General features: G+C 43.7%; 1 protein-coding gene across 1 annotated transcript in view; it reads right to left on the minus strand.

The window, feature by feature from the left end:
* The window catches only part of LOC115099565 (TBC1 domain family member 30-like), a 128,406-nt gene extending 105,170 nt beyond the window's left edge, over positions 1-23,236 (minus strand). Inside the window, exon 1 of the mRNA XM_029617299.1 lies at positions 22,423-23,236. Within this exon, the coding sequence (XP_029473159.1) occupies positions 22,423-22,939 (517 nt within the window). The 5' untranslated portion in view covers positions 22,940-23,236. The remainder of the gene's footprint in view (positions 1-22,422) is intronic.
* Positions 23,237-23,804: the final 568 nt, after the last annotated feature.

A 23,804-nucleotide genomic window follows, 5' to 3' on the forward strand; every position in this document is an offset into this window, starting at 1 on the left:
ATCGGAGTCGGGCTTAGAGCAGCAGCGACGCGGCCAAGATGGCAGCTGCCACGTGGTGCGGCCCGCGCGTACAAGCTTGATAACGGAGCGGCCCAGCGGCGTTTCGTGGGGCAAAGCATGGGGCTACCCTCCAGAAGGTTGGAAGACTCGATACTGCGATTGATGGGGCAGTGATTCAACGTGACCCGCAGGAACAGCTGCCAAGCCGGGAGGGCCACATTCGACGGGTGCACAGTGAGTGACCGTGCTGGGAAGAGGGGGCTGAAGCCTTGAGAGTGTCTTTCGTCCTTAATACTCTGGATTTTACTCTAATCTGGGCTCATCCTCACTTTTCTGATGTGGGGCATAGCAGGACGGCGTGGGTTACCATGGAAGCCTGAAGTCTGGCCTTGACAGGCCTTTGCACCAAGGGTGATGCCTATCTGCAAGTTCAGGCTGTGCTGTTGTATCAGACTGTCCTCTTCAGTTTCACTGTAATGTTTTACTGACAACTTGGACAGCCTCTTCTCAGATATTTCACATTGCATTCTCAGACCTTGCCGTGGCATTTGGTTGACTATTTGGAGTTCCCCAAGATGTCTCATTATATTCACTGGTTGTGCTGTTACACCCTGAGAATTATTTGGAATGCTGCTTCACAGATATCACTTATTGCAATCTCTAGCTTGCTGTATTCTCTGGTTGCGCTGTTACACCCTAATAATTATTTGGAACTTTGCTTCTCAGATATTACATCCTGCAATATCAGGTTTTGCTGTTGCAATCCACTGAATATATGGACTTGTCTTTCTCAGATATCTCATACTGTGTTCCCTGACTGCGCTGTTACACCCTGATGACTATTTGGAGCATTACTTCTCAGATATCATATATTGCAATCTCAAGCTTTGTTGTTGCAATTGCTGAATATATGGACTTTAGTTTCTCCGATGCCTTACGCTGTACTCGCTGGTTGCGCTGTTACATTCTGCTGAGTAACTGGAACACTCCTGCCTATATATCTCCTCTTGCATTATCAAGCTTCGCTGCTGCACGGTTGCCCAAGGGGTTCACCCTTACCGTTTGGAGGAAGGGGCGATGCGCCAGAGGAGCTTACGGAAGAGTATAGTCTGTCGATCACGCATCCCTGCTGCCATGATGGCAGAGGCCCCTGCAGGTGCAAAGGTTCTTGATTCGCTGTCTGCGGATGCACTGCTCCAAATCTCTCAAAGTGTCACCACAGCCTTAGACCTTCGTCTCACCAAAATACAGGCATCTATGGACAACATCAAATAGACGCTGGAAGGTCAAACGAAACGGTTGGATGAGGCGGAACATGTTCTGTCAGATCATGGCGACCAGCTGGGCGAGTCAGAGCGCAGTGTGGCATCACTACAAGCTACCCAACGAGACTTGCTGGCCAAAATTGAAGATTTAGAAGACAGAAGTCGGAGGAACAACATTCGCATTATCGGGGTGCAGAGACAGTCAAAGAAAGTGAGTTGTCCGAATTTGTGGAATCTTGGTTGCCGAGACAACTGGGTCTGGAGTTTTCTGTGACGCCAATGATCTGCGAGCGAGTTCACAGAGTTGGAATCTTACGGGATGGTGTGAAGAGACCCAGACCGGTGTTAGCGAAAATACTGAACTGGACACATAAAATGCAGATCATGAGAGCGTCTAAGCAGGCGTCTCTGAAATTTCAAAGCCATAAGATACTTCTATTAAATGATTTTTCAGTGGAAACGACAGCACAACAAAAGACCATGTCCCCGGCGTGCACAGAGCTGCATAAGACAGGCATCAAATTTGGGTTGCTTTATCCAGCTAAGCTGCGAGTTTCCCATGAGAACAAGGTTCTTATCTTCATGTCCAGAGATGCTGCGGACAGATTTATAGCTACCTTGCCAGCCGCAGGGGGAAGAATAACTGCTGATTGTCGTAGGAAATTTTCCTGGTTGCGGCGCAAGGGGAGGAGGTCTGAGGATCCTGGTTCTTGTTAAGTTGCTCTTTTCTAGCCTTGGGGATCGACGAGGTTGTCATCAGTTTTTGTAGCTGCGACACGATCTAATCTGACTTCCATATATTGCCCGCGCCCTTTGAGTACAACTGGCATACCAGGGTCCCCTTGAATGGGGGCCTTGTGGATCCATCATGACTCTAAAATGCTGTTAATGTTGCTTGATTTCCTGTACAAGTTACGTTGTTGGCTCGGGGGGGGGGGGGGGGGGGGGGCCTTTTCCCTGCTGTTTCGGGGGGGGGGGGGGGGGGGAAGTGGCTTTGAGCCTCTTGGGGCAGGTGTTTGTGTTTGGGTTATGTGCGTGAGTTGGTATGGCTGTGGTATGATTGGTGTAAATGGTGTGCCTGGGTTGTGAAGTTTGGTTTGCTGGGAATGGGTTTTTTTTTTTGGGGGGGGGGGGGGGGGGAGTCCTGGGAGGCATCCCTTTCATTTGGATGTTAAGGCAGTTTTCTATGACTATTGGCTCAGTTCCTTATGATCGGGGGGTTTAGACTGGGGAGCCCCGGGCTTTCATTTTGTTGCCATGGTAGTTATGTCGTATTCTATTGGTAATATTTTTTAAGTACATCAAGCTATGGCTACAGTAAAATGCACATCTCTTAATGTAGATGGTATACACTCCCCTATGAAGCGAAAGAAACTCCTTATGGCTTTTAAACGTATGGGGTCGCAGGGTGTGTTTCTTCAAGAGACACATTTGTCAGCGAGTGAACATATCAAATTACAAAGAAAATGGGGGTGGCAATACTTTTTCTCCTCATATTCGTCCAGAAAACGAGGGGTGGCTATACTTATTCATAAACAACTGCCTTTTACATCTGAGCGGGTATGGCATGACCCTGAGGGTCGATATGTCATAGTTCAGGGCTTATGTAATCAGCAAAGAGTGGCTCTGTGTAACGTATATGCACCTAGTCTATCAGCATGTGTTTTTTTCTCGGCTAGTGGGGATCCTTGGTGAACTTTCTGATTGTGCACTTTTGATGGGAGGGGATTTTAATATGGTAGCCAACAAGTTGGAAGACTGCAAACCTAATGATGATGGTCCTAGGGGCCCTAATTTTCTGTGCCATGAATTGCGCTTGCTGGACATTTGGAGGGCATTGCATCCAGGGGAGCAGGATTATACTTTTTTTTCTCATCCTCATGGGTCTTATTCCAGTTTGGATTACTTTTTGATCTCGGAATTCCTGTTCCCCAGGGTGATGGCCGCTCCCATAGGCACCTTTGCCTTATCGGATCACGCGCCAGTCTCTGTTACAGTAACATTTGGATGTAATCCTAAGCCCCCCTTTTCTTGGCACATGTCTCCGGGGTTGTTCTTGGATAAAGAGTTTTCTTGCTACCTTGTAACCCGTTGGGAAGAATATATGCTCCTAAATAATACTCCAGATATTACACCCCGGGTTCTATGGGAGGCAGGAAAGGCAGTAATGCAGGGACATATTATTGCCTATGTTGCTACCCAGAACAGGAAGCGCAATGCTGCGATTCTTAAACTAACCGACGAATTGAAACAGGCACAGCTCAGGCATATTAGTGCCATGTCAGAATCGACCAAACGTGCAGTAGACGAGTTGAGGGAAAATCTGCACATGCTCGTTTCAGCGAGCATCCAAGTCTATGCGATATTATAAATATCAATTGTATCGATATGGTAAATCGGCCCAGTAAGTTGTTGGCTAGCTTGGTTAGGGCGCGGGGCCCTAAATCTTTTATAACTAGTATTAAAGATAGCTCGGGGTCCAGTCAAAACTGCCTTGGCAGCAATCATGGAGCATTTTCTGGAATATTATAGTGGACTCTATGGGGAAAAAGGATAGCCATATCCCAGCAAGAGAGTCTTTTCTGGGCTCCCTTGGCCACACCTTACTGAAGCGCAGATTCTCTCGTTAAATATGCCTATAACTGATTCCGAGATTTATGCCATCATACACGGCCTTAAGTTGGGAAAGGCGGCTGGTCCAGATGGTCTTGGGCCGGACTTTAAGATTTTGAAATTCCCTGTTTTACCTGCGCTGCGACAATTATAACAGCTTAGTCCAGGAGAATCCAGTGACACCCATGGAAAATCAATCCACTACAGTGTTGCTCCCCAAACCTGGGAAGGACTTACAGGAAGTGGGCTCATACAGGCCCATTTCTCTTATAAATGGGGATTTAAAAATATTGGCAGCAGTGCTGGCAGCCAGATTGAGTCTCCTGTTACCCTCCTTGATACACGGTGACCAAACCGGCTTTATTAAGGGAGCCAAGATGATAAAAATGTGAGACGCCTGATTGGCTTATTAAATTTTCACTCTAAAACGGAAGCCCTGGTGTGGAGTTTGGATGCTGAAAAAGCTTTTGATTCCCTTTCATGGGATTATTTGTTTTGGGCTTTGCAAGCATATGGCATATCGGGCTTCTTTTTATCTTGGCTGCGAGCACTGTATGCTAATCCCAGTGCCAGGTTACTTATCAATGGTACTTTGTCAGAAGCTTTTCCTATTCTATGTGGGGTGTGCCAGGGATGCCCTTTGTCTCCTCTTTTATTTGTGTTAGCCCTGGGGCCTCTGGCTATTAAGTTACGCTTGGAGGATAGGTTTCAAGGCCTCCGTATAGGTCGCCATCAGATGACGTTAGCACTGTTCGCTGATATCTTGTTGTTTGTGGGACCACCTCGGGTGAGCATTCCTGGAATTATACAATGTTTTACTGTTTTTCACTATTTCGGGCCTGACCATTAATTTTTCTAAATCAGAAGCGCTTGCTCTAGACCCTGGTGTGCAAAAACAATGGGTGGGGGGGGGGGGGTCCGTTCGCATGGGCTCAGAACAAACTGAAATATTTGGGGGTTTGGATCTCTATGCTCTGAATATTAAAAGCGTGCTGGTGGACTTGGATGCTCAACTGAAGGCTTGGCGCTCTTTGCCCCTCTCCCTTTTTGGTAGAAGTGCTCTTATTAAGATGGTTCTTATGCCCAAACTCCTTTGTAAACTGCATATGTTGCCCTGCTGGCTTACTAGCAAAGATTTAAAGTGGTTGCAGTCTTTCTTTCAAAAATTTCTTTGGGCGGGGAAAAGAGCGAGGATACGCTATCAGGTGTTGATGTCACCAAGAGGGGAGGGTGGACTTGGCCTGGTTGTACAATGCAGCCTGCCAACTTAGATTTGTGGGGGAATGGATCCTCGATGAATATGCATATTGTGAAGATGGGTTGGTTGTAAGTATGGTTGCACCTTGGTCCCCTTTGTACCTGATCCAGGCTAGTCCTGGGGCTTATCGGACCTTAAATATCCCTCGTAGTTTGGTGCAGCCATGTCGACGGGCCTGGCGATGGATACAGTCTAGAGGAGGACTGGAGGGTCTTTCCTCTCTTTTTATGCCCTTAATGGGCAACTTGGACTTTCTTCCAGGCCGAGACAATTATTTCCTGTTTGATACATGGCTACAAAAAGGTTTGGCGTGTACTTTTTGCTTCTATGTTACTGATTCGCCAATAGTGCATGACTTTGCGTTTTTGGCCTGAGAATATGATTTACCAGCTAAACATTTCTATGCATATTTACAGACCCGTCACTATCTCCAATCCTTTTACTGGACTGAGGAGTCCTTTCGTCAGGAGTCAGCTTTTACGCAGCGTTTTTTTGATGGGGCTTTCAAGTGTAACTCCATTAAAGGATGGTGTGAGTTTGGTAGAAAAAAAAAAAATTCGCACTGTGCCGCATGTGGCTTCTTTAGCACGATACTGGACTGAGGCGTGGACCATGGATATCCCTATTTCTCACTTGCTTTCGTGTTTTAAGCTTATGCCCAAAAGTCTACCAGATCTCTCTCTTCAGGAGCTACAATTTAAGATTTTGCACCACATTTTTTGCGACGATGTCGGATGGGACGGTTAACCTCCCCAAAATATATTAAATGTCATCAAGCGACAGGTACTTTGGCACATAGATTGTTTCTTTGTCCAGTTTTGCGAACCTTCTGGACAAAGGTGCTTGCAGTGGTAGCTCAATGTACTGGCTCCTCTATTGGCTGGACGGGCAAATTACTTCTTTCTGGTCTAAGAGGCGCTCTTCCTTGTTACAAATTATCTTTGGATAAATTTGAACATACTGCAATATTGTTGGCATGTCGCACAATCTTAGCTGACTGGATAACGCCAGATACGCCGCCCAACTTGCGGGCTTGGTTTGGACAGCTGGCCTTCTCAATGCAAATGGAATGAATGGCTGCCATGGATAGTGAGAGAGAAAGGGATATGCTATACCAGTCGTGCTGGTCTGTTATGACCTACTGCCATTGGACCTTCAATCTACTTTAACTGCTGCCGGTTATCACCCCTCTATGAAGTGATTTGCTCTGCATTTATGTGCATTACAATAATGACTGAATTTTGCAAAGGCCTGTGATGTTGTTATGTTACCACTGTTGGATAGTGCTAGCTATGGAGAGGGTGTCGGAAGTGTGTGTGGAATGTTAGCAGCGGTCTGTGGTGTGATTGGGTGGTGGGATATGTCTGGAGTTTAATCTGTTTTGCTGGGTCGGGAGGACCACAAAAGGGAGAGTACACGGGGTGTTGTTATAACTGATATCGCTATATTGGGGATTGTTCTTGCACTGTTTCATATTGATAATATCTGATTCCAATTGTATTCTCTTCACCTAAGATTGGGTTATTGATTGTACCCATGTTGCTCTCTAATAAAAAAAAGGATTTTGAAAAAAAAAAAAAAAAGAAATAAAGTAGCCCCTATCTGCAGCCAGTACTTCAGGGCTCCCTGTGGGGGGGAAGCATAGCTTCAAGGACCTTTTGCATTAACTAATATACACAGCCTTTTTCCAGTCCCTGTAATCAGCACTTAATCTCCACATTCTATATAGCAGTAATAATTACACTGAGAAGCAATGTGGTTTCCAACTCCTTTACTGATAGTTAATTACATTGACGGAAGATTCTTTACAGCACTTAGATGTAAAAGTAATGAATAAAGAATAAATTTTACTAGAAGAGTGAGGTCACAAAAGTCTTAATTTATGGAAGCCGATTCCTTAACAAATTGATCTCCTTCTCAATTACTCAGATTGAAGAATGTGTAATCCTCCTTCCAACTTCCAATTTATCTGAAGTATCTCTTCATTGCAGAATAGTTAGACTTCAGTCCCAATTTCTTATAAGAACACAAGTCCCCAATTCTCATCTCTCTCTTATAGTCTTCTTAAATATATCTTACACCCCTCTCTGAAAGCACTGGTGGGCACTCTCCTTAAGTGCAGCACACTGGAGTCGGTAGAAACAAAACAAAACAACTCTTGCACAATATCTTCAACTCCTTCCCTCTGGCAATTGACGGGAATGAATTCCTCTGATGAAAACCTCCACACCTTAGGCTCTTCCTATGTGAAAGACACCTCTTCCTCACAAATGATTTGGAAACCGATTCCCAGGTACCAAGGGCACTCAATCCCAAAGGAATAAAAATAGACTTTTTACTCAAAAAGAGGAAACAAAATAAGAGACAAAAAGGGTGGGAAAACTTCCTCATCTCCAAAATGAGAAGACAGACTAAACAACTCAAAGCAAAACTTCTCTGTATCCGCTCACCAACCTGTCTATCCACTGGAGATGGAAGAGAGCAGCAGAATTTAATAATTCTCGTTAGTCACACAATCCAGGACTAGGTGATTTACAGATAAAAACATGCATAAAAGTGTATACAGAGCAATAATTAACACTCAAACACTCTAACCACTTCCATACATAAACTAAAAAGGGTAAAATCTTCCCCCCTGATCTAACCTTACACAGGGACTCTCCAAATCCTCTGTGTTGGAGTACCAAGGCTCTCAAAGGTTTTCAATAATGGTTCAAAAAGAGTAAATAAGCCAAAAATAGATCAGACAAGAGAAAGATCCCACAATAGTAACTCAAATCCTCTGAACTAAGTTAGCAAAAAATAAAATTAACAGGAAGCAGGAGCATCCTGCCTGCTGAAAGCTTAACCCAAAAATCTAACAGAGAGACACCATAAAATGGTGGCAGAGGTTTATAAACTGCTAGAGCACACCACCTGCAGCTCCCACTAGGAGTCAAACCAAAATCTCTCTTCACCTCCCCAGCTAAATAGGCCATTCTTTCCGGTAAGGAAACCAGAGGTTCCTTACACATACGTCACTGCCACTGCGTTGTCTAACATTACTCTGCTCCTCAGAAGAGGAGTACATTTCTCAAAAACCAAACAAATCAGCAGTGATTTTAAGAGTTGGAAAGACAGACAAAAACTAAAAAGATGGTGATAATACTATCACAGAACAAGTATCCTAACAGGTACCTAGGAGAATGTGAGAGCTTTATGTATTGTTTGGCTTTAAATATATGTTTTAATTTTTAGTTTTTATGGTTTTACTGGTAAATGCTTTGTGTTTTTATTTTGACTTAATTTTATTGCGTATGCTTGTATATAATCCACTTATTATGGATTAGGTGATTGATAGGCCATTGCCGGTGACATGTGGTAACATTTATAGTAGGGGATTTAGTCTCGCTCCCTCAGTCCCTTTTCCACTTCCATCTTCTCACTCCCTTGAGTCACCAGTCTCACTCCCTCTGTCCCATCTCCCCTCCCAAGTCTTCAGTCTTGCTCCTTCTGTCCCCTCTTCCCAATTTGGAACCTATATGGAATTAGGCTATTTGTAACATGCATTGGGTTTAGGCTTAACCCTCAGAAAGCTATGAATAAACAATTAAAATAGTAAACCTATACCAAAACACTAAATGCCAGTACTCATACAGTAACACCCCTACCTATAAAAAGGCAACACTGCAAATATTATATAAAGCCCTAAAAACACCAATACACCACCAATTAGGTTAAAGGAACAAGCAAGGCTACCTAAATATACCTGCAAAATAATTAAAAAAAAAAAAAAAAAAAAGACACTGTACCTAAAAGAATTGTACAAAAGCATTTAAAACTACATAGGCCTCTTCTTCAGATGTCAGATCAGAGACATTTATATCTAAAGACAAGTCCTATATTGTCTCAATAGCTCACATACAGTATTTTGGGATAATACACAGTCCAATAAAAGCTACCACAGCCTGCCAAGAACACAGTGTTCCCCAAGAGACAAATCTTCCGTATCAAAATGCCCAGGATTCAAACAGCAACCACCCTACCTAGGAAAGGGCAACACTGCAAATATCACAAAAAATATATTTAAAAACAATAGACATTAAAGTTAGCCATAATATAGATTGCTTTCTTGCTGACATTTATTATTCTGCATTTTGGTGTTGCCTGCTTTGAAATCTCTATTTTCCAAACTACTGATATTACTAGTTTGAATTAACACAGCTTCTTAATACAATTTTAAAAAGGCTGGTTATCTGCAAGGTCATAAAAAGGATTCTGCTTCTGCTAGGAGACTCAGTTGTTCCGGGTAATAATTTTGATAGGAACACAACAGTTAAAACGCCTTCCAGGATCCTCAGCCAGTAGAAATACCAACCAGATTGTACATGCAATTACAGTAGAAAGTAGAGTCTCCAATATCAATGTTATCATCCATCTGGGGACCAATGTATCCTTGCAGAACAGAAAGATTTCCAAAACCTAGGGAAGATTAGACATATGGCAAAGGCCATTGCCTTTTTAGAAGTATTACCTGATCATGGAAAGGGGAAGGAAAGACTTTGCCATATAGATAAGTTCAATGTTTGGCTCAAAACATGGTATAAGAGCAAGTGTTTGTTACATTGGTGACTGGAGCCGTGTATGGAGCAGTAAAAGGTTATACTGCAAGGGCAGCCTATATTTGTCCTTGGCCGGAAAGAGGGTGCTAAGTAAGAAATTCAGAGCATACATTATCAGGCATGTAAACTAAAAGATAGAGGTGGCAGGACATGGCCCATGAAATTGCCATATCACCCCCAAATAATACTGGAATTGGGAGAAGAAAACAATCATTTAGCTCTAAATAGCAGAAAAGATGACTAGGAAGAGCAGGAAACCTAGGGAGAAAAGTTGGAAAGCTATGACCACAAATGCTCATAACCTGAGCAGTAAAATCCCACACCTGCAGGCCTTAATAGTGGATATATCACAAACAGAGCAACACCTCTCAAAATGAAGCACAAATCACAAGAGAGTGAATACAAAATTAAGGAATCTTTCAAAAAATAGAAAATAAAATAAATGAGGGGAACGGTATCAGAAAAGCCGGTGTTTCAGATGTAATCCACTGTCTCTTGCCCACAATGGGCCCCAGGCAGTATCAGTTCAGATCTATAAAATAATGAGTATAGAATGATGAATAGGCTGTTTACTCTTTCAAAAAGTGCAAAGACTAGTGGTAGGGGTGGCTCAAGACAATCTGCTGCCTGAGGCGAAAGATGAAATGGTGGTCCGTCCCCCCCCCCATGGTCCAGTGCAGGTGAAATCACAGAGGGCAAGGGGAAGGCAATAGAGGACGAAGTGACTTGCCCAAGGTCACAGTTTATAGGATTTGAACCCTGGCTTCCCTTGTTTGCAGCCCACTGCTCTAACCACTCAGTTTTTGGGCCTATTTTCTTGTTCTCAGTCTTCAGCGTCCGCACTAGGGGGCACTGGAGAAATGTTTAATGGGGCAGGGCAGTCTTTGGCTGCCCCACCTCCTGGGTCTAGAAATAGAACTCCTCCGTTCCCTATTGCCTGCCTCCCACCCTTCTCCAGGATCTTCCCCCGGGGTGTGAGAGGTTGGTGAATGGTGGGAGTCTGTGTGTCCGACACACTCTCTCTTAGGGCTGATACAAAGGTATTAGATGCCCTAGGCAATCCTTACAGCCTTTCATTTCCCCTTCCCTCCCCACATAAATTAAAACTTATGCATTCTTTTCCATTTTAAAATTTATTAACTTCCCCAACCTAAAAAGGCAGATTGCATATGGAAAATAGACATTCAAAAGTATAATCTTCTGAAGTAAAAAGATCACTTATAACATATTATATAGGCATACACTGCAAAAAAAAAAAAAAAAAGCCAAAAACAAAAAACCCCACTTTCAATAATAGTTTAATAGACTTAATAAAGTACCTTTCTCATAGTAATCAAGGCAGCTTACTGGATCCCATATGGTATTAGGCCTATGGTAAAGTGCATTGGGTGTGGACTTGGCCCACAGAAAGCCAGGAATAAACTGAATTCCAATATAGTAAGCCTTCCATATCATTAACTGCCAGCACTCAACCTATGAAAAAGCCATACTGCAAATATCACATCAGGCCCTAAACACCAATACACCTCCTATTAGGAAAACAGATTAAATCCAGCTTGTAATTGAAACTACATGTTAACACAATACCTAAAGCCTCAGTCACACAAGCAGAACACAGACAGACTCTCACCAAAAACAGAATAAAGAGATCATAAAATATAAATTGAAACGTGCAGACAAAAACTGAACTGGAAATTACAAGAAGCCAAACTCTGTAAGCAATGTAAACACAATCAAAAGAATACATAAAACGTTAAACATACCAATAAAATAAATGTCAAATCTGCTGATAAACTCAGCCAATTAAAAACACGTACGAAAATGTTTAAAATATTTCCAAATACTAATAAATATTTCAAACACAGCAGATACATCAATATCCAGCAATTAAAACTGACAAGGACAAAAAAAGAAAAATATCTCCCACTCTCCATACTTGGGAACTTTAGATTTCCAGTCCTGTGAGATTGTTGTAAATTGGAGGAGTGTGTACAAACTTTAACCTCTCTCACACCCACAATGTGTCACATGTAAAGCAGAGACTAGAAACTGCTCATTTCCTCTTGATTTAGCACTGTCAAGTCTATTAGCACACTCTAGAAGATAAGACATGAAAATCTAACATTAAACATAGGTAATGATGAACTTTGGGAACTATTAAAAAATGTTGAAATGCATAGCTTTTAATTCAACAATGTGCAGGGTAAGAGCCCTGAAGTCTGGGGCTCTAATCTTCTCTCTGATCAGGGCCGGAGGAACCACTAGGATAGCTAGGCCTGTGCCTGGGGCGCCGCGGCAGGTGGCAGAATTTTGAAAGGGCAAAAAGTGCCCTTTCAAAATTCTGCCGACGCCCCCCTTGTGGTCCAGCGGAGGGCCCGGGAGCGATCTGCCACTCCCAGGGCCTCAGCTGCCACTAAGCAAAATGGTGCCGGTGGCCTTTAGCCCCTACCATGTGACGGGCCAACCAATGGCATCGGTAGCACCTGTCACATGGTAGGGGCTGAAGGCCACTGGCCCCATTTTGGTTAGTGGCAGCCGAAGCCCCGAGAGCAGCAGATCACTCCCGGGCCCCCACCTGGACCACCAGGTATTTTGTAAATTTTCTTTTGGGGTGGGAGGAGTCTGGGCTGCACAAGGCTGAAGGTGCCTAGGGCGCCCAATCCCCTTGCACTGGCTCTGTCTCCGATTAGTGTAATCCTGGTTTGAATCTTGGCAAAGATAAAGGGGCACATTTGGATGCTGCAGGATAATGGCTACTTTGCTTCAATGCTCTGGGGTTCTTCAGTAGGGAGAAGCAATAGCTTTGGGGCCCATAGGGTTAGGATACCAACACTATTGAGAGAAAAATAATCCAACATAGTAAAATAGTCATAGAAAATCTGATGCACTAGCACAGGGCTTCTCTAACCAGTCATTAGGGCACACCTAGCCAGTCAGGTTTATAGGATATCTACAATGATTATCATGAGATACATTTGAATACACTGCTTCCACTGTATGCAAATCTTATGCATATTCATTGTAGATATCCTGAAAACCTGACTGGCTGGGTGTGCTAGAGGACTGGGTTAAGAAGCACTGCCCTAGGGAAATCTTCTCTAAATTCCTTCACATTCCACTCTTTAGAGATTCTCCCAACAGTGGGACTTTCCCTGTATTGGTACTGCTAATAGTGTGCAGATCTGTCTTCCACTGATGGAACCAGAAAAGTCTCTGAACAGTTACAGACTGCTGCTGTTAAAATTAAGATTGTTTGCAAAAAGACCACTTTTAGTTCTTGCATTTGTTCAGGGCTATAAAAGAAAATCTTAGGGCCAGGAGGAATTTTTTTAGAAGCCAGTGAGGCAAACTGAAACCCTCTCCTCCCCAAACATTCCTTCTCGTCTCACATCATGTATTACTCCTACTGCTCCATCCTTTCTTGCCATATTGCTGCTTTCCCTTCCCATCTCACTTTCCTCAGGAAAAACGTAATCTGGTCAGGAATGCGGAAACAATATAGGAGTGTACACACTCATAGCTTCTGAAGTTTCTTCCTCCTTAGAAAGGAAACGTAAGGAGGAGGAACAGCCATGGGTACTATGAACATTATGATCTTGCTCCATATTCTTACTAAAATACTACTAATTCAGCCTTTGGGAGGGAGCAGGCTCTATAAATCCACTGTAGAGAGTTTCTTTTCAGCATCTGGTGAGAGGGATTCCGACTGCAGATGTACCCCATCCTTTCCATAGACTTTTAAGAGAAGGAAGAAGTGCGACGGCAAAAAACTAAACTCCCCCATTAAAGCTTGGGTGATTGAATCAAACTTTTAGATGACTGGGAAATTTGCAGGCTTGCACATGTTTTCTCCATATTTTTAACATTTGCATACTTTTAACAGTTGAAGCATTTTTTTGTATATTAGATACTGCAGGTATAACTGCCTATATTTGCAGATGAATTGCTCAAAAGAAATTAAACAATTATTTTCTGATGAACATCTATAGAAATTTACTCTGTGGTAACTGAAGAGAATTAAGAGGCCATTAAAAAATGTGCTAAATTGAACATGCACACTGAAAAGTCTTTAAAAATTATGAAACTTATCAGCTACACTGGCATTTAATTTTTGTTAAAGCAAATTTAGTTTTTTTCATAATATATCCTATCCATTTACTTGCTGCATCAGTTATTTGTGAAAAATGTTGAGGATAAGATTTATTTTTACGTTTTGTGTATATGTCTCCTGATACTAGAGCACAACCATATTTTTTTTTCTCATTTTAATTTTAGTTTGTTTGAAGCTTTCTGGAATGTCATGTGCTGTTTTAGTAGCTTTTGCTAACTGCATAAGATTTCATGATGCATGTGGGTTTTCATGATTTTCTTTATACATTTTTTCCCCATTTTTAGACATTGACAAGCTGATGCAGAAAAGTGCATTCAGCCCAACACACAGCTTTACCTATATTTCAGCTCTCATTTTGAGCGCATAAATCTTACTGCCAGTGCAGCAAACAGTTTCACACTCACAAAATGTGTGTTCTAAAAAGCAATTACTGCATAGCATGCTGTCATGGAACTCCCATTCAAATGAGGTATTAAGCAGTAATACCTGATGCAGAGAGGTGCCCTGGTCCTAACCATGAAAACTTAACTCCCAGATCAGAGATGGAGTTAAATTTCCAGCGCTGTTGCATGGGCACGAAAAAAAATCTAACACACTCCCCCACTACTTAGCTGGATAAAATACAGGCTTATCCAGCTATCCCCCTAGCCACAGTTAGCTGCTGCCACTTAGCTGGATAAAAGTCAGCGCTTATCAACCAAATTTGCCAAGAATAATTAGTTCTTCAACCTTCAGATTTGTTGTAAATTCAATGGAGTATCACCCATGTTTTTGTAAGACTATCATAACTTGATCATTTTAGAAACATTGGAGGCAGGGGCCATGAATAATGCAGTAAAAGGCTGTATGCTAAGGATGGCCTACATTTGTGTATGGCAGGAAAAATAATCCTAAGCAAGAAATTCAGGACATACATAATCAAGCATTTAAACTAGAGTAGAAGGAGGTAGCCAATGAGATTGGCAAGTCGCCTCCAAGCAATACAGGTAGCGGGAGGAGTAAAACAGCAAAATCAAATCAGCTCAATATTCCATACTTAAGCAAAAGATTGGAAAAGGTGACTAGGAAGAATATCAAGCTGAAGGACAAAAAATGGAAAGCTATAACCATAAAATGGTTGTAGTCTGGGCATAAAATCCCAGATCTGCAAACCCTAATGGTGGAGGCAGACTTGGACATTATTGCTATTACAGAGACAGGTCAGTGATTTTTCATGACTGGGATACAGCAATAAAAGGCTTCAACTTGTTAAGGAAGGACAGAATGGACAGAAAAGTGGGAGAAGCAGCTCTTTATGTCAAAAACAACTGAAATGCAAGGTGTGTGAGGTATGAAAGAAGCTCTATGGGCCATCTTAAAAACAGAAAGTGGTACTTCCGTTTACACTGAAGTGGTTTACAGACCTCAACTCAAACAGAAGAACTGGACAGAGATCTGGTTGAAGACATCCAAAAGGTGGGAAAGAAAGGAGAAGTGCTGCTCATTGGAGATTTAAAATCTGCTGAATATGGACTGGAGTAGCCAGACAGCTTAATCTGTAAGTCGAGAGCTAGTGAATATTCTTTAAGGGGCTCTGCTCAAACAAATAGTGATGGAACCCATGAGGGAGAGAGTAATACTTGATCTCGTGTGCTCAAAGGGGGATAATGTCTCTAATGTTAGAGAAGGTGCTCATCTGAGCACCAATGATCATCAGATGATATGGTTCGATATAGCAGCTGGGATAGAAAGAAGTCACACGAAGACCAAAGTTTTGGATTTCAAAAATACAGACTCTAGTAAAGTGTAGATATACTTTGAGGAGGAGCTAGAAGACTGAGAAAAGATAGATGAGGGGAGCCAAATTAAGAGCAATTATAAAGGCAACAAACCTTTATGTAAGAAAGGTAAGCAAAAAGAGAGAAACAAATATGGTTCGCAAAGGAGGTAGCTATAAAAATAAAGGCAAAAAGAACAGTGTTCAAGAAGTACAAAAAAGTTCCCAAAAAGAGGAACTTAGGGAAAAATACATGGTGAAGCTGAAGGAGACAAGGAACAATATCAGGAAGGCTAAAGGTCAAGTAGAAGAATGCTTGACCTCATTGGCGATTCTAAGTGACAAAATATTTTATGTCCTCCAAGCCACCCTATTCTCAAAAATAGACTATTGCAACTCCCTTCCCCTAGGCCTCCCTATGACTACCATCAAACCTCTCCAATTGCTCCAAAACACCGTGGCCAGAATCCTCACCAACACCCACAAGAAAGAACATATTACCCCCATCCTCAAGGACCTCCACTGACTCCCCATCCACTTTAGAATAATCCATAAGAGCCTTACTATCATCCACAAGTCACTCCACAACCATCACACTCATTGACTCTTTAAAATACCACACATCCAATAGACCTGTCAGAGCAGCTTACAAAGGATCCCTCCTCCACACACTATCTCCAAAACTGTTCCTCCTCACTGCTACCAAAGAACGGGCCTTTTTATTAGCAGGACCCAAGTTATGGAACTCCATGCCTCCAGATCTACGCCTGGAACACTGCACCCAAACCTTAAAAAAAAAAAAAGAAGCTAAAAACCTGGCTATTTAAACAAGCCTTCACATAGCCAATTCATTCCCTATGATTCTCCCTCCCGCTACCCACCTGTATCCCTCTGCCTGTGGTCACTCAAGTACCTGATTCCCCCTCCCCTTCCTAATTTTACATAAATTATTGTATATATATATCCACTGTATATTGCCTTAGTATAGAATCCATTGAATATAAGCTTTAGTTTAGAAACCACTGGATCCCCAGTGGTCTCACCTCTGATTAATTTTACATAACTATTGTATATTGCCTTAATATAGAATCTATTGTATATAAGCCATAGTTTAGAAACCACTGTATTCTATCTAGTTAATTTACCCCCAACATGTACCCAGATCATAAACCTGATTAACTACAACTCTACAACAGACTCTTATTACCTTTCTATTTATTGTTGCACGTTTTCTCCCCGGTTACTTGATCCTAGTTCATCTCCCTTGTTCAATGTAATCACATTCTCACATGCTTGTTTTAATGTAAACCGAAATGATATGTAACTCTGCTACATGAATTGCGGTATATAAAAAAAAAAGTTAAATAAATAAATAGTTAACCATGACTCCCTTACCACTTTAATTTCTATGTTTTCTTTCCCCTTCCAAGTTACCCCGCCTGTTCATTGTAACTTTGGCTCTTTGTTGAGTTAACCAGGTTCTTTGTAAACCGATGTGATATTGTATATGAATGTCGGTATAGAAAAGTTCTTAAATAAATCAATTTTTCAGATATATCAGAGAAAGGAGGAAGGTCAGAGGTGGTATTGTACAATTGAAGGTGGAGAAAGATGAAGAAAAAACAGAAATATTAAATACATACTTTAGTTCGGTGTCACTGAAAAAGGCCCTCGAGTAGGACCAATGCTGGTTAGCAAGAGAATGGATAGGAGTGGGATAAATGCAACCTCATTTACAGCAGAGAACATATGAGAAGAACTAGGAAAACTGAAAGTGGACAAGTCCATGGGGCTGGATAAGGTACATCACAGAATATTAAGGGAGCTCAGAGATGTGCTAGAAAGGACACTGAAAGACCTGTTCAATACATCCCTGGAAACAGGAGTGGTGCTGCAAGATTGGAGAAGAGGAGTGGTGGTCACATGTCACAAATAGAGAAGAGACTGGAAAATACAGGCCAGTTAGTCTTAACTCAGTAGTGGGAAAGTTAGAGACTTTGCTGAAGTAATGAATAATGCACTCTCCACAATCCGGTGGGTTGCTGAACTCTAGACAATATGGTTTCACCAGAGGAAGGTCCTGTCAAACAAATACGATTGATTGGGTAACTAGAGAACTAGATCCAAGGAAGAGAACTTGAAGTGATCTACTTGGATTTCAGCAAAGCTTCTGATATGGTCCCACATAGGAAGGTTCATGAATAAAATGAGAAGCCTGGGACTGAGTATCAAATTGGTGGAATGGATTACAAACTGATTGACCAACCATAGATAGTGTATAATGATAAAAAGAACTTACTCTGAAGAGAAAACAGTATAAAGTGGAGTGCCAAAAGGATCATTTTGGGACAGATTATATTCAATATTTTTGTGACCAACATTGCAGAATGGATAGAAGGAAGAGTTTGCCTTTTTAAAGATAACACTAAGATCTGCAACAGAGTGGACATGCCTGAAGGAACAGAGAGAATAAAAAGTAATTTAGAAGGAAGCTTAATGAGTAGTCATAAGGTTTGGCAGCTGGAATTCAATGCCAAGAAGTGCAGACTCGTGCATCTGGGATGCAGTAATCCCATGAACTGGATAAGATGGGGGTGGCAAAAGACTAATTTACACAGACTAGGAGAGTAATCTTGGGGTGATCGTGTCAGGCAATTTGAAGGCAATGAAACAATGTGACAAGGCAGTGGCAAAAAGCAACTGGGCTGGGCTGCATAGAAAGAGGAATAACCAGCAGGAAAAAGAAGGTGATAATGTCCTTATACAGATCTTTGGTGAGGCCCACCTGGAGTACTGTGTTTAGTTCTGGAGACCTTATCTCAATAAGAATGACAGGATGGAAGCGGTCCAGACAAAGGCCACCAAAATGGCATGGAGGTCTGCATCAAAAGCCATATGAGATTGGCCTGAATATGTATACCCTGAAGAAGAGGTACCGTATTTTCCGGCATATAAGACGACTTTTTAACCCAAGAAAATCTTCTCAAAAGTCGGGGGTCGTCTTATACGCCGGGTATCGTCATATAGGGCACACCTGCTCTCTTACCAGTTTCTCTCAATCACACACACATGCTCTCAATCAAATACATTCTCTCACTTACACACAGGCTGGCTGGCTGTCTCTCTCTCTCTCTTTCACCCCTCCCCCCCCGAGCACAAATAGTAGCTGCAGCAGCTTCCTCCTCCAGCCCCCGCAGGCCAAGAAAGAAGAAACCCATCGGCCGCGGGAGGCTCATGCTGCTGTCTCCTTTCCCCGATTACCAGCTCCTTCGACTGCTCGGGGCTGTTCCTGCTATCGCCGCTGCAATTTTTTTCATTCGGCACGGCTTTCTCCTTCCCGCGCACCGCACTGCCGTTGCCGCTGGGCTATCAGCACGTTCAAGCCCAGCGGGAACGGCAGCGGTGCAAAAAAAAAAAAAAGCTGTGGCATCCGCGGCTGCCCTTTTCTTCTTCCCGCCCCCCCTCCCTTTGAACCGGAACAGGAAGTGATGCGCGGGAAGAAAGAGCCGTGCCGCGTGAAAAAATTGCAGCGGCGACAGCAGGAACGGCCCCGAGCAGTCTAAGGAGCTGGTAATCGGGAAAGAGACAGCAGCGTGAGCCTCCCGCGGCCGATGGAATTCTTCCTTCTTGGCCTGCGGGGGCTGGAGGAGGCTGCTGCAGCTACTATTTGTGCTCGGGGGGGGAGTGGAAGTGAGAGAGAGAGAGAGAAGCAGCCAGCCTGTGTGTAAGTGAGAGAATGCATTTGATTGAGAGCATGTGTGTGATTGAGAGAAACTGGTCAGCGAGCTCGTGTGTGAGAGACAATGAAAGTGACTGCTCAGAGAGATGACTGATGTGTATGTGAGTGTGAGAGAGAGAAAAAGCATGGAAGTGAGAAATCTGGGTATGTGAGAAAGCATGGGAGTAAGAAGCCTGATTATGTGAGAGAGAGCATGGGAGCGGGAGGGCTGGCTGTGTGTGTGTGTGTGTGCGCGTGCATGAGAGAGAGACTGGTTGATAAGGTGACTGTGTGTGTGAGAGAAAAAGACTGGTGTGTGTGAATGTGAGAGAAAGAATGTGATTCAGGGAATGAGAAGCCTGTGCACGTGGAGAGTGAGCATGGAAATGAGAGAGAGACTGGTGTGTGTGTGTGAGACAGAGAAAGTGATTATGAGAGTGAGAAGCCCGTATATGTACGGTAAGCAGAACACGGCATGTGTTCTCTCATGCCATACGGTGTATGGCATGAGAGAAACTGTTCAGGAAGGTGTCTGGTGTGTGTGTCAAAGACTGTTTGGGAAATGATTGGTGTGTGAGCGACAGAAACTGGCCATGGGGGCATGACTGGTATGGTGTGTGTGTGTGTGTGAGAGACATGGGCCCTAAGGAAGAGGAATAGGAGAGCTGCTGGAGGGGGTAAGGAAAGGTGGCTTTTTGAGTTCATTTTTCTTGATTGACTGCCATTTTAATTATTTAATATTATGTGATGTGTCTGCTTTTTTGAAATATTTTATTGGTGTTTGGAGAATGTTTAATAGTTTTTATGAGTTTTTAATTGTTGGATGTTATTCTGTTCATAGCTGTTTTGAAACATTTATTCTGCTTATTAGTATAGTTTTACAATTATTTATGTGTGGGGATCTATAGCTGCTTGCTAGTTCTGTTTTCCTAATAAGAGGTATATTGGTTTTTAGGGCCTGATATACGGTATTTGTAGTGTTGCCTTTTCATAGATAGGGTTGCTCCTGTTTGAGTGTAAAATTATTTTTTTTCTTAAAAATATGTATAAAAAAGGGGGGGGTCGTCTTATACGCCCAGTCGTCTTATACGCCGGAAAATACGGTATTAAATGATACACAAAAATCAAACCTTTTCTGCTGGACACTGCAGAACTAAGGGGTCATGATGTGAAATGCCTGGGGGATAACTCAGAACCAACATGAGGAAATATTTCTTCACAGAGGGGCTGATGTAATAAGACCCGTGGCAAAACAGGCACTCGTTAAGTGCGCGAGTTTTGATCACTGTGCGTGGCTGAAGCTACCACTTTCAAAGGATTTAAAAATAAATATATTATGCAAATGATTTGCACACAGAAGTCCGTGCATGTACTGAAAAATGTGTGTACCTAAGCGTGGACAGGGCCTATGTAATAAGCAGCCACATCCGTGCTCAAAACCCACGCCGATAATCCACTCATAAAAGTGAGTGAGTGAATGAACAGGTCTCCCTATTAAGTGAAAGTATGACCCTGGAAAGTATTTTTAATATTTCAGATAACTGTGCTGCAGAAAACAGGGCAAATATTTTCATGGATGCTCATTCACAACAATCTTGCCTCTCTTCTGGCCATGAATCTGTCCGCCCAGGGAAGCGCCTACCTCTGACGCTGTGAAAAGTGCTTTGCTAAGCTGGCCACTCTGAAGCTGAGATAGGCATTCAGCCAGGCACCTATCAGGCCGCTCGTGCTCTTCTGTTTGTGGCAGAAAAATCTGCACGATCGAGTGCTCAGAAAGGAACCTAGCGTATCTTGCCATTTGTGCGCTCAGCTAGGTGCTTACTTGGTCGCAAATGTATGTTGTCGGGCGCCCAGAAAGGTGCCTAGCTACCATTGCCACCCAGGCGTGACCAAGTGCCTATCTCAGCACCCAAGCGGCAATGGTAGCTAGGCGCCTTTCTGGGCGCCCGACAGCATACATTTACGACCAAGTAAAGTGTCTAGCCTTTCGGAGCACCGACCTACCGTTGCCGCTCGGGCGTTGAGCTAAGCACTCACTTGGTCACGAATCTATATGATCGAGCGCCCAGAAAAGCACCTAGCTAAGCTGGCCATTGATGCCGAGATAAGCACTCAGCTAGGTGGTTTTCAGGATGCTCGGATGCAGACATAGGCCTCCCGAGTCCGCACGGACACTTAACTCGTGCCCTGACCATGGCGGTAAAAAAACCCCACATTAGCACTAGCGCAGCTCCCTGCATTACCTATGATTAGCTAATCACCTCCTTTGCATGCCATTAGCATGCGTTCACGCAGGAAAAAACACAGGTCTGTGAGCGCATTCGTACATGCTTTTTTCCCCCACGCACAAAACCCTTATTAAATCCCCCTATTGGGTTTTGCGTGGGAAAATAGGCATACAAACATGCGTGCACAAACCCGCAGCAGCTTCAGCACACTTTATTACATCGGCCCCAGAGAGAATGGATGCATGAAATACCCTACCAGAAGAAGTGATAAGGAAGGGGGATTAGAATAGTAATGGAAGTGAAAAGGGCATGGGATAAACACTGCCGATCCCTAGAGGATGGAAACGAAAAATGGAGTAACCTATGTTAACTTTAGGCGTAACACTTCTATATGGGGGTAAACTGCACAGAGCAGCCGTTATTACTACAAGCAACTTACTGGGCAGACTGGTCGGCCTGTTTGGTCTTTATCATCATTCACTATTTAAAATTTATAGGAGATAAGCTAAAAACTTTAGAAATTGGGTTTAGAGAGGACCAACAAAAGCCAACTCAGCCTTTCCCTGATAGCGCCCTCTAGTACTGTGCAAGCTCTCGGTTAACAGCTGGACAGGAAACAACTTATTTTATAATTTGATAAGTGGCGACTATTTTGGTTTTCTGCAAAGAAGTCATCCCAGAAACAAACAGCATACACTCGTTAAGAACGAATGCCAGCAACAAGCAAGGATGTGAACCAGTTTCTCTTTTGCCTCGAGTTGGTCTAATTAGCTCACTAGTAGCCTCCTCATAAATCTCCTTCCAGTTCTGGGATTCTGAAAGTTTCATTCCTTTAAGAACCAACTTGTGTTGTAAAGCCCTCCGGCTCTTACCTTTGCGGGCCAAGTACTGGCTCTGGTGCCTCCTGCCGCGCGCCTCTTGCAGCTCCTGCAGAAAACGGGACTGCAGGTTACTCCTACTCAGGAACAGATCGGAGCCCGACGCCTCCGTGGAGCTGTCCACGCTGTCCTGCTGCAGGATCCGGCCACAGCCCCAGCCCCCGCTGAGCAGCCCGCACTGGTAGCTGTCGTAGAGCTCGGTGAGCAGCCCGCTCACGAGCGACGAGGTCAGGCCGTGGCCGCGCTCGGCCCCCGGCACCTCCGGCAAGCTGGAATCGGCGCTGTCCGTGCTGACCCTGCAGCTCTCCTCCTCCTCCGGGACACCGAGCGGAGCGGGGAAGGCAACCGGAAACCCGGCGCCTGCATGGCCGCGACTCTCCGCCAAGGGGCTGTCGCCGCTCTCGCGTGGCCTGGCGGCCACCTCCACCACCACCACCACGTCGTCGTCGTCGTCGTCGTCGCCCCCCAGAGAGACCTCCGCAAACTCCTTCCCGCTAGGACGCAACGTCATGACTCCAACCCGTTCCCAGCCCAAAGCCGCCGCCGCACCATGTCCCTAGCAGCCGGGCGGGTTAAGGATCTGTCACCTGCGCGGGACCGCCTCTCCTGGAAAGGGACGCCTCTACCCCGTCCAGCGCGGGGGACGCAGCAGCAGCTGCCCGGCTGCGTGTTCATTTTACAGCGGGCCGGGTAAGGCTGCCGTCTGCTTCAGGACACCCCTCTCTCTGCATATTGGTACGGTCTCTTCGCTACCTGCCTTGCAGGTGAGTCAGGTGTTTGTGGCTCTGGGCTTTCCAAATGCCGAAACCAACCGGTTGTTGCAGTGTCATCCGGAAGTCAACAGTCCTCGGGAAACCTCCAACAAGGTATTCAATAACTATGCTGTTTTGTTGGGGTGTTTTTTTTTTTTTAAAGCAAAATAGTAGCAAAGCTTAAAATGAAAAGTGTAAATTAATGGAGCCAACTTTTTGGTGTAAATCCTAAGGTAATTTAACGGATTACCCTATCTTCAGGAAGGTTTATAGGTAGGGATGAATTATTTTTTTGGCTTAGATTTACACACAGTTCTACTAGAGCAGCAACATTTTGGAGGTCGCAAAGTTCCTGTCGAGCTACCAACCTCCTCCTACAACCTCTTTTCCTTTTGCAGGAAAGGGGTAGGGTAGGACAGGACAATCGAAGGACCGCCAGGCAACATGGCACCAATAATGCAAAGGGATAGCAAATATTCAAATTTATTGTTGCTACTTTTCTTGCTGTTGTATTTTACTTAGCTATTTTGTAACTAGGGTGTGATTTATTAAGCTTTTTTTTTTTCCCCCAGAGGCAAAAGTGAAGAAAATCTTACTAAAGCAACCCCTATGTGTAGAGTCTGT

The sequence above is a fragment of the Rhinatrema bivittatum genome, chromosome 9 (genome assembly GCF_901001135.1).
Source record: "Rhinatrema bivittatum chromosome 9, aRhiBiv1.1, whole genome shotgun sequence".
NCBI lineage: Eukaryota > Metazoa > Chordata > Amphibia > Gymnophiona > Rhinatrematidae > Rhinatrema > Rhinatrema bivittatum.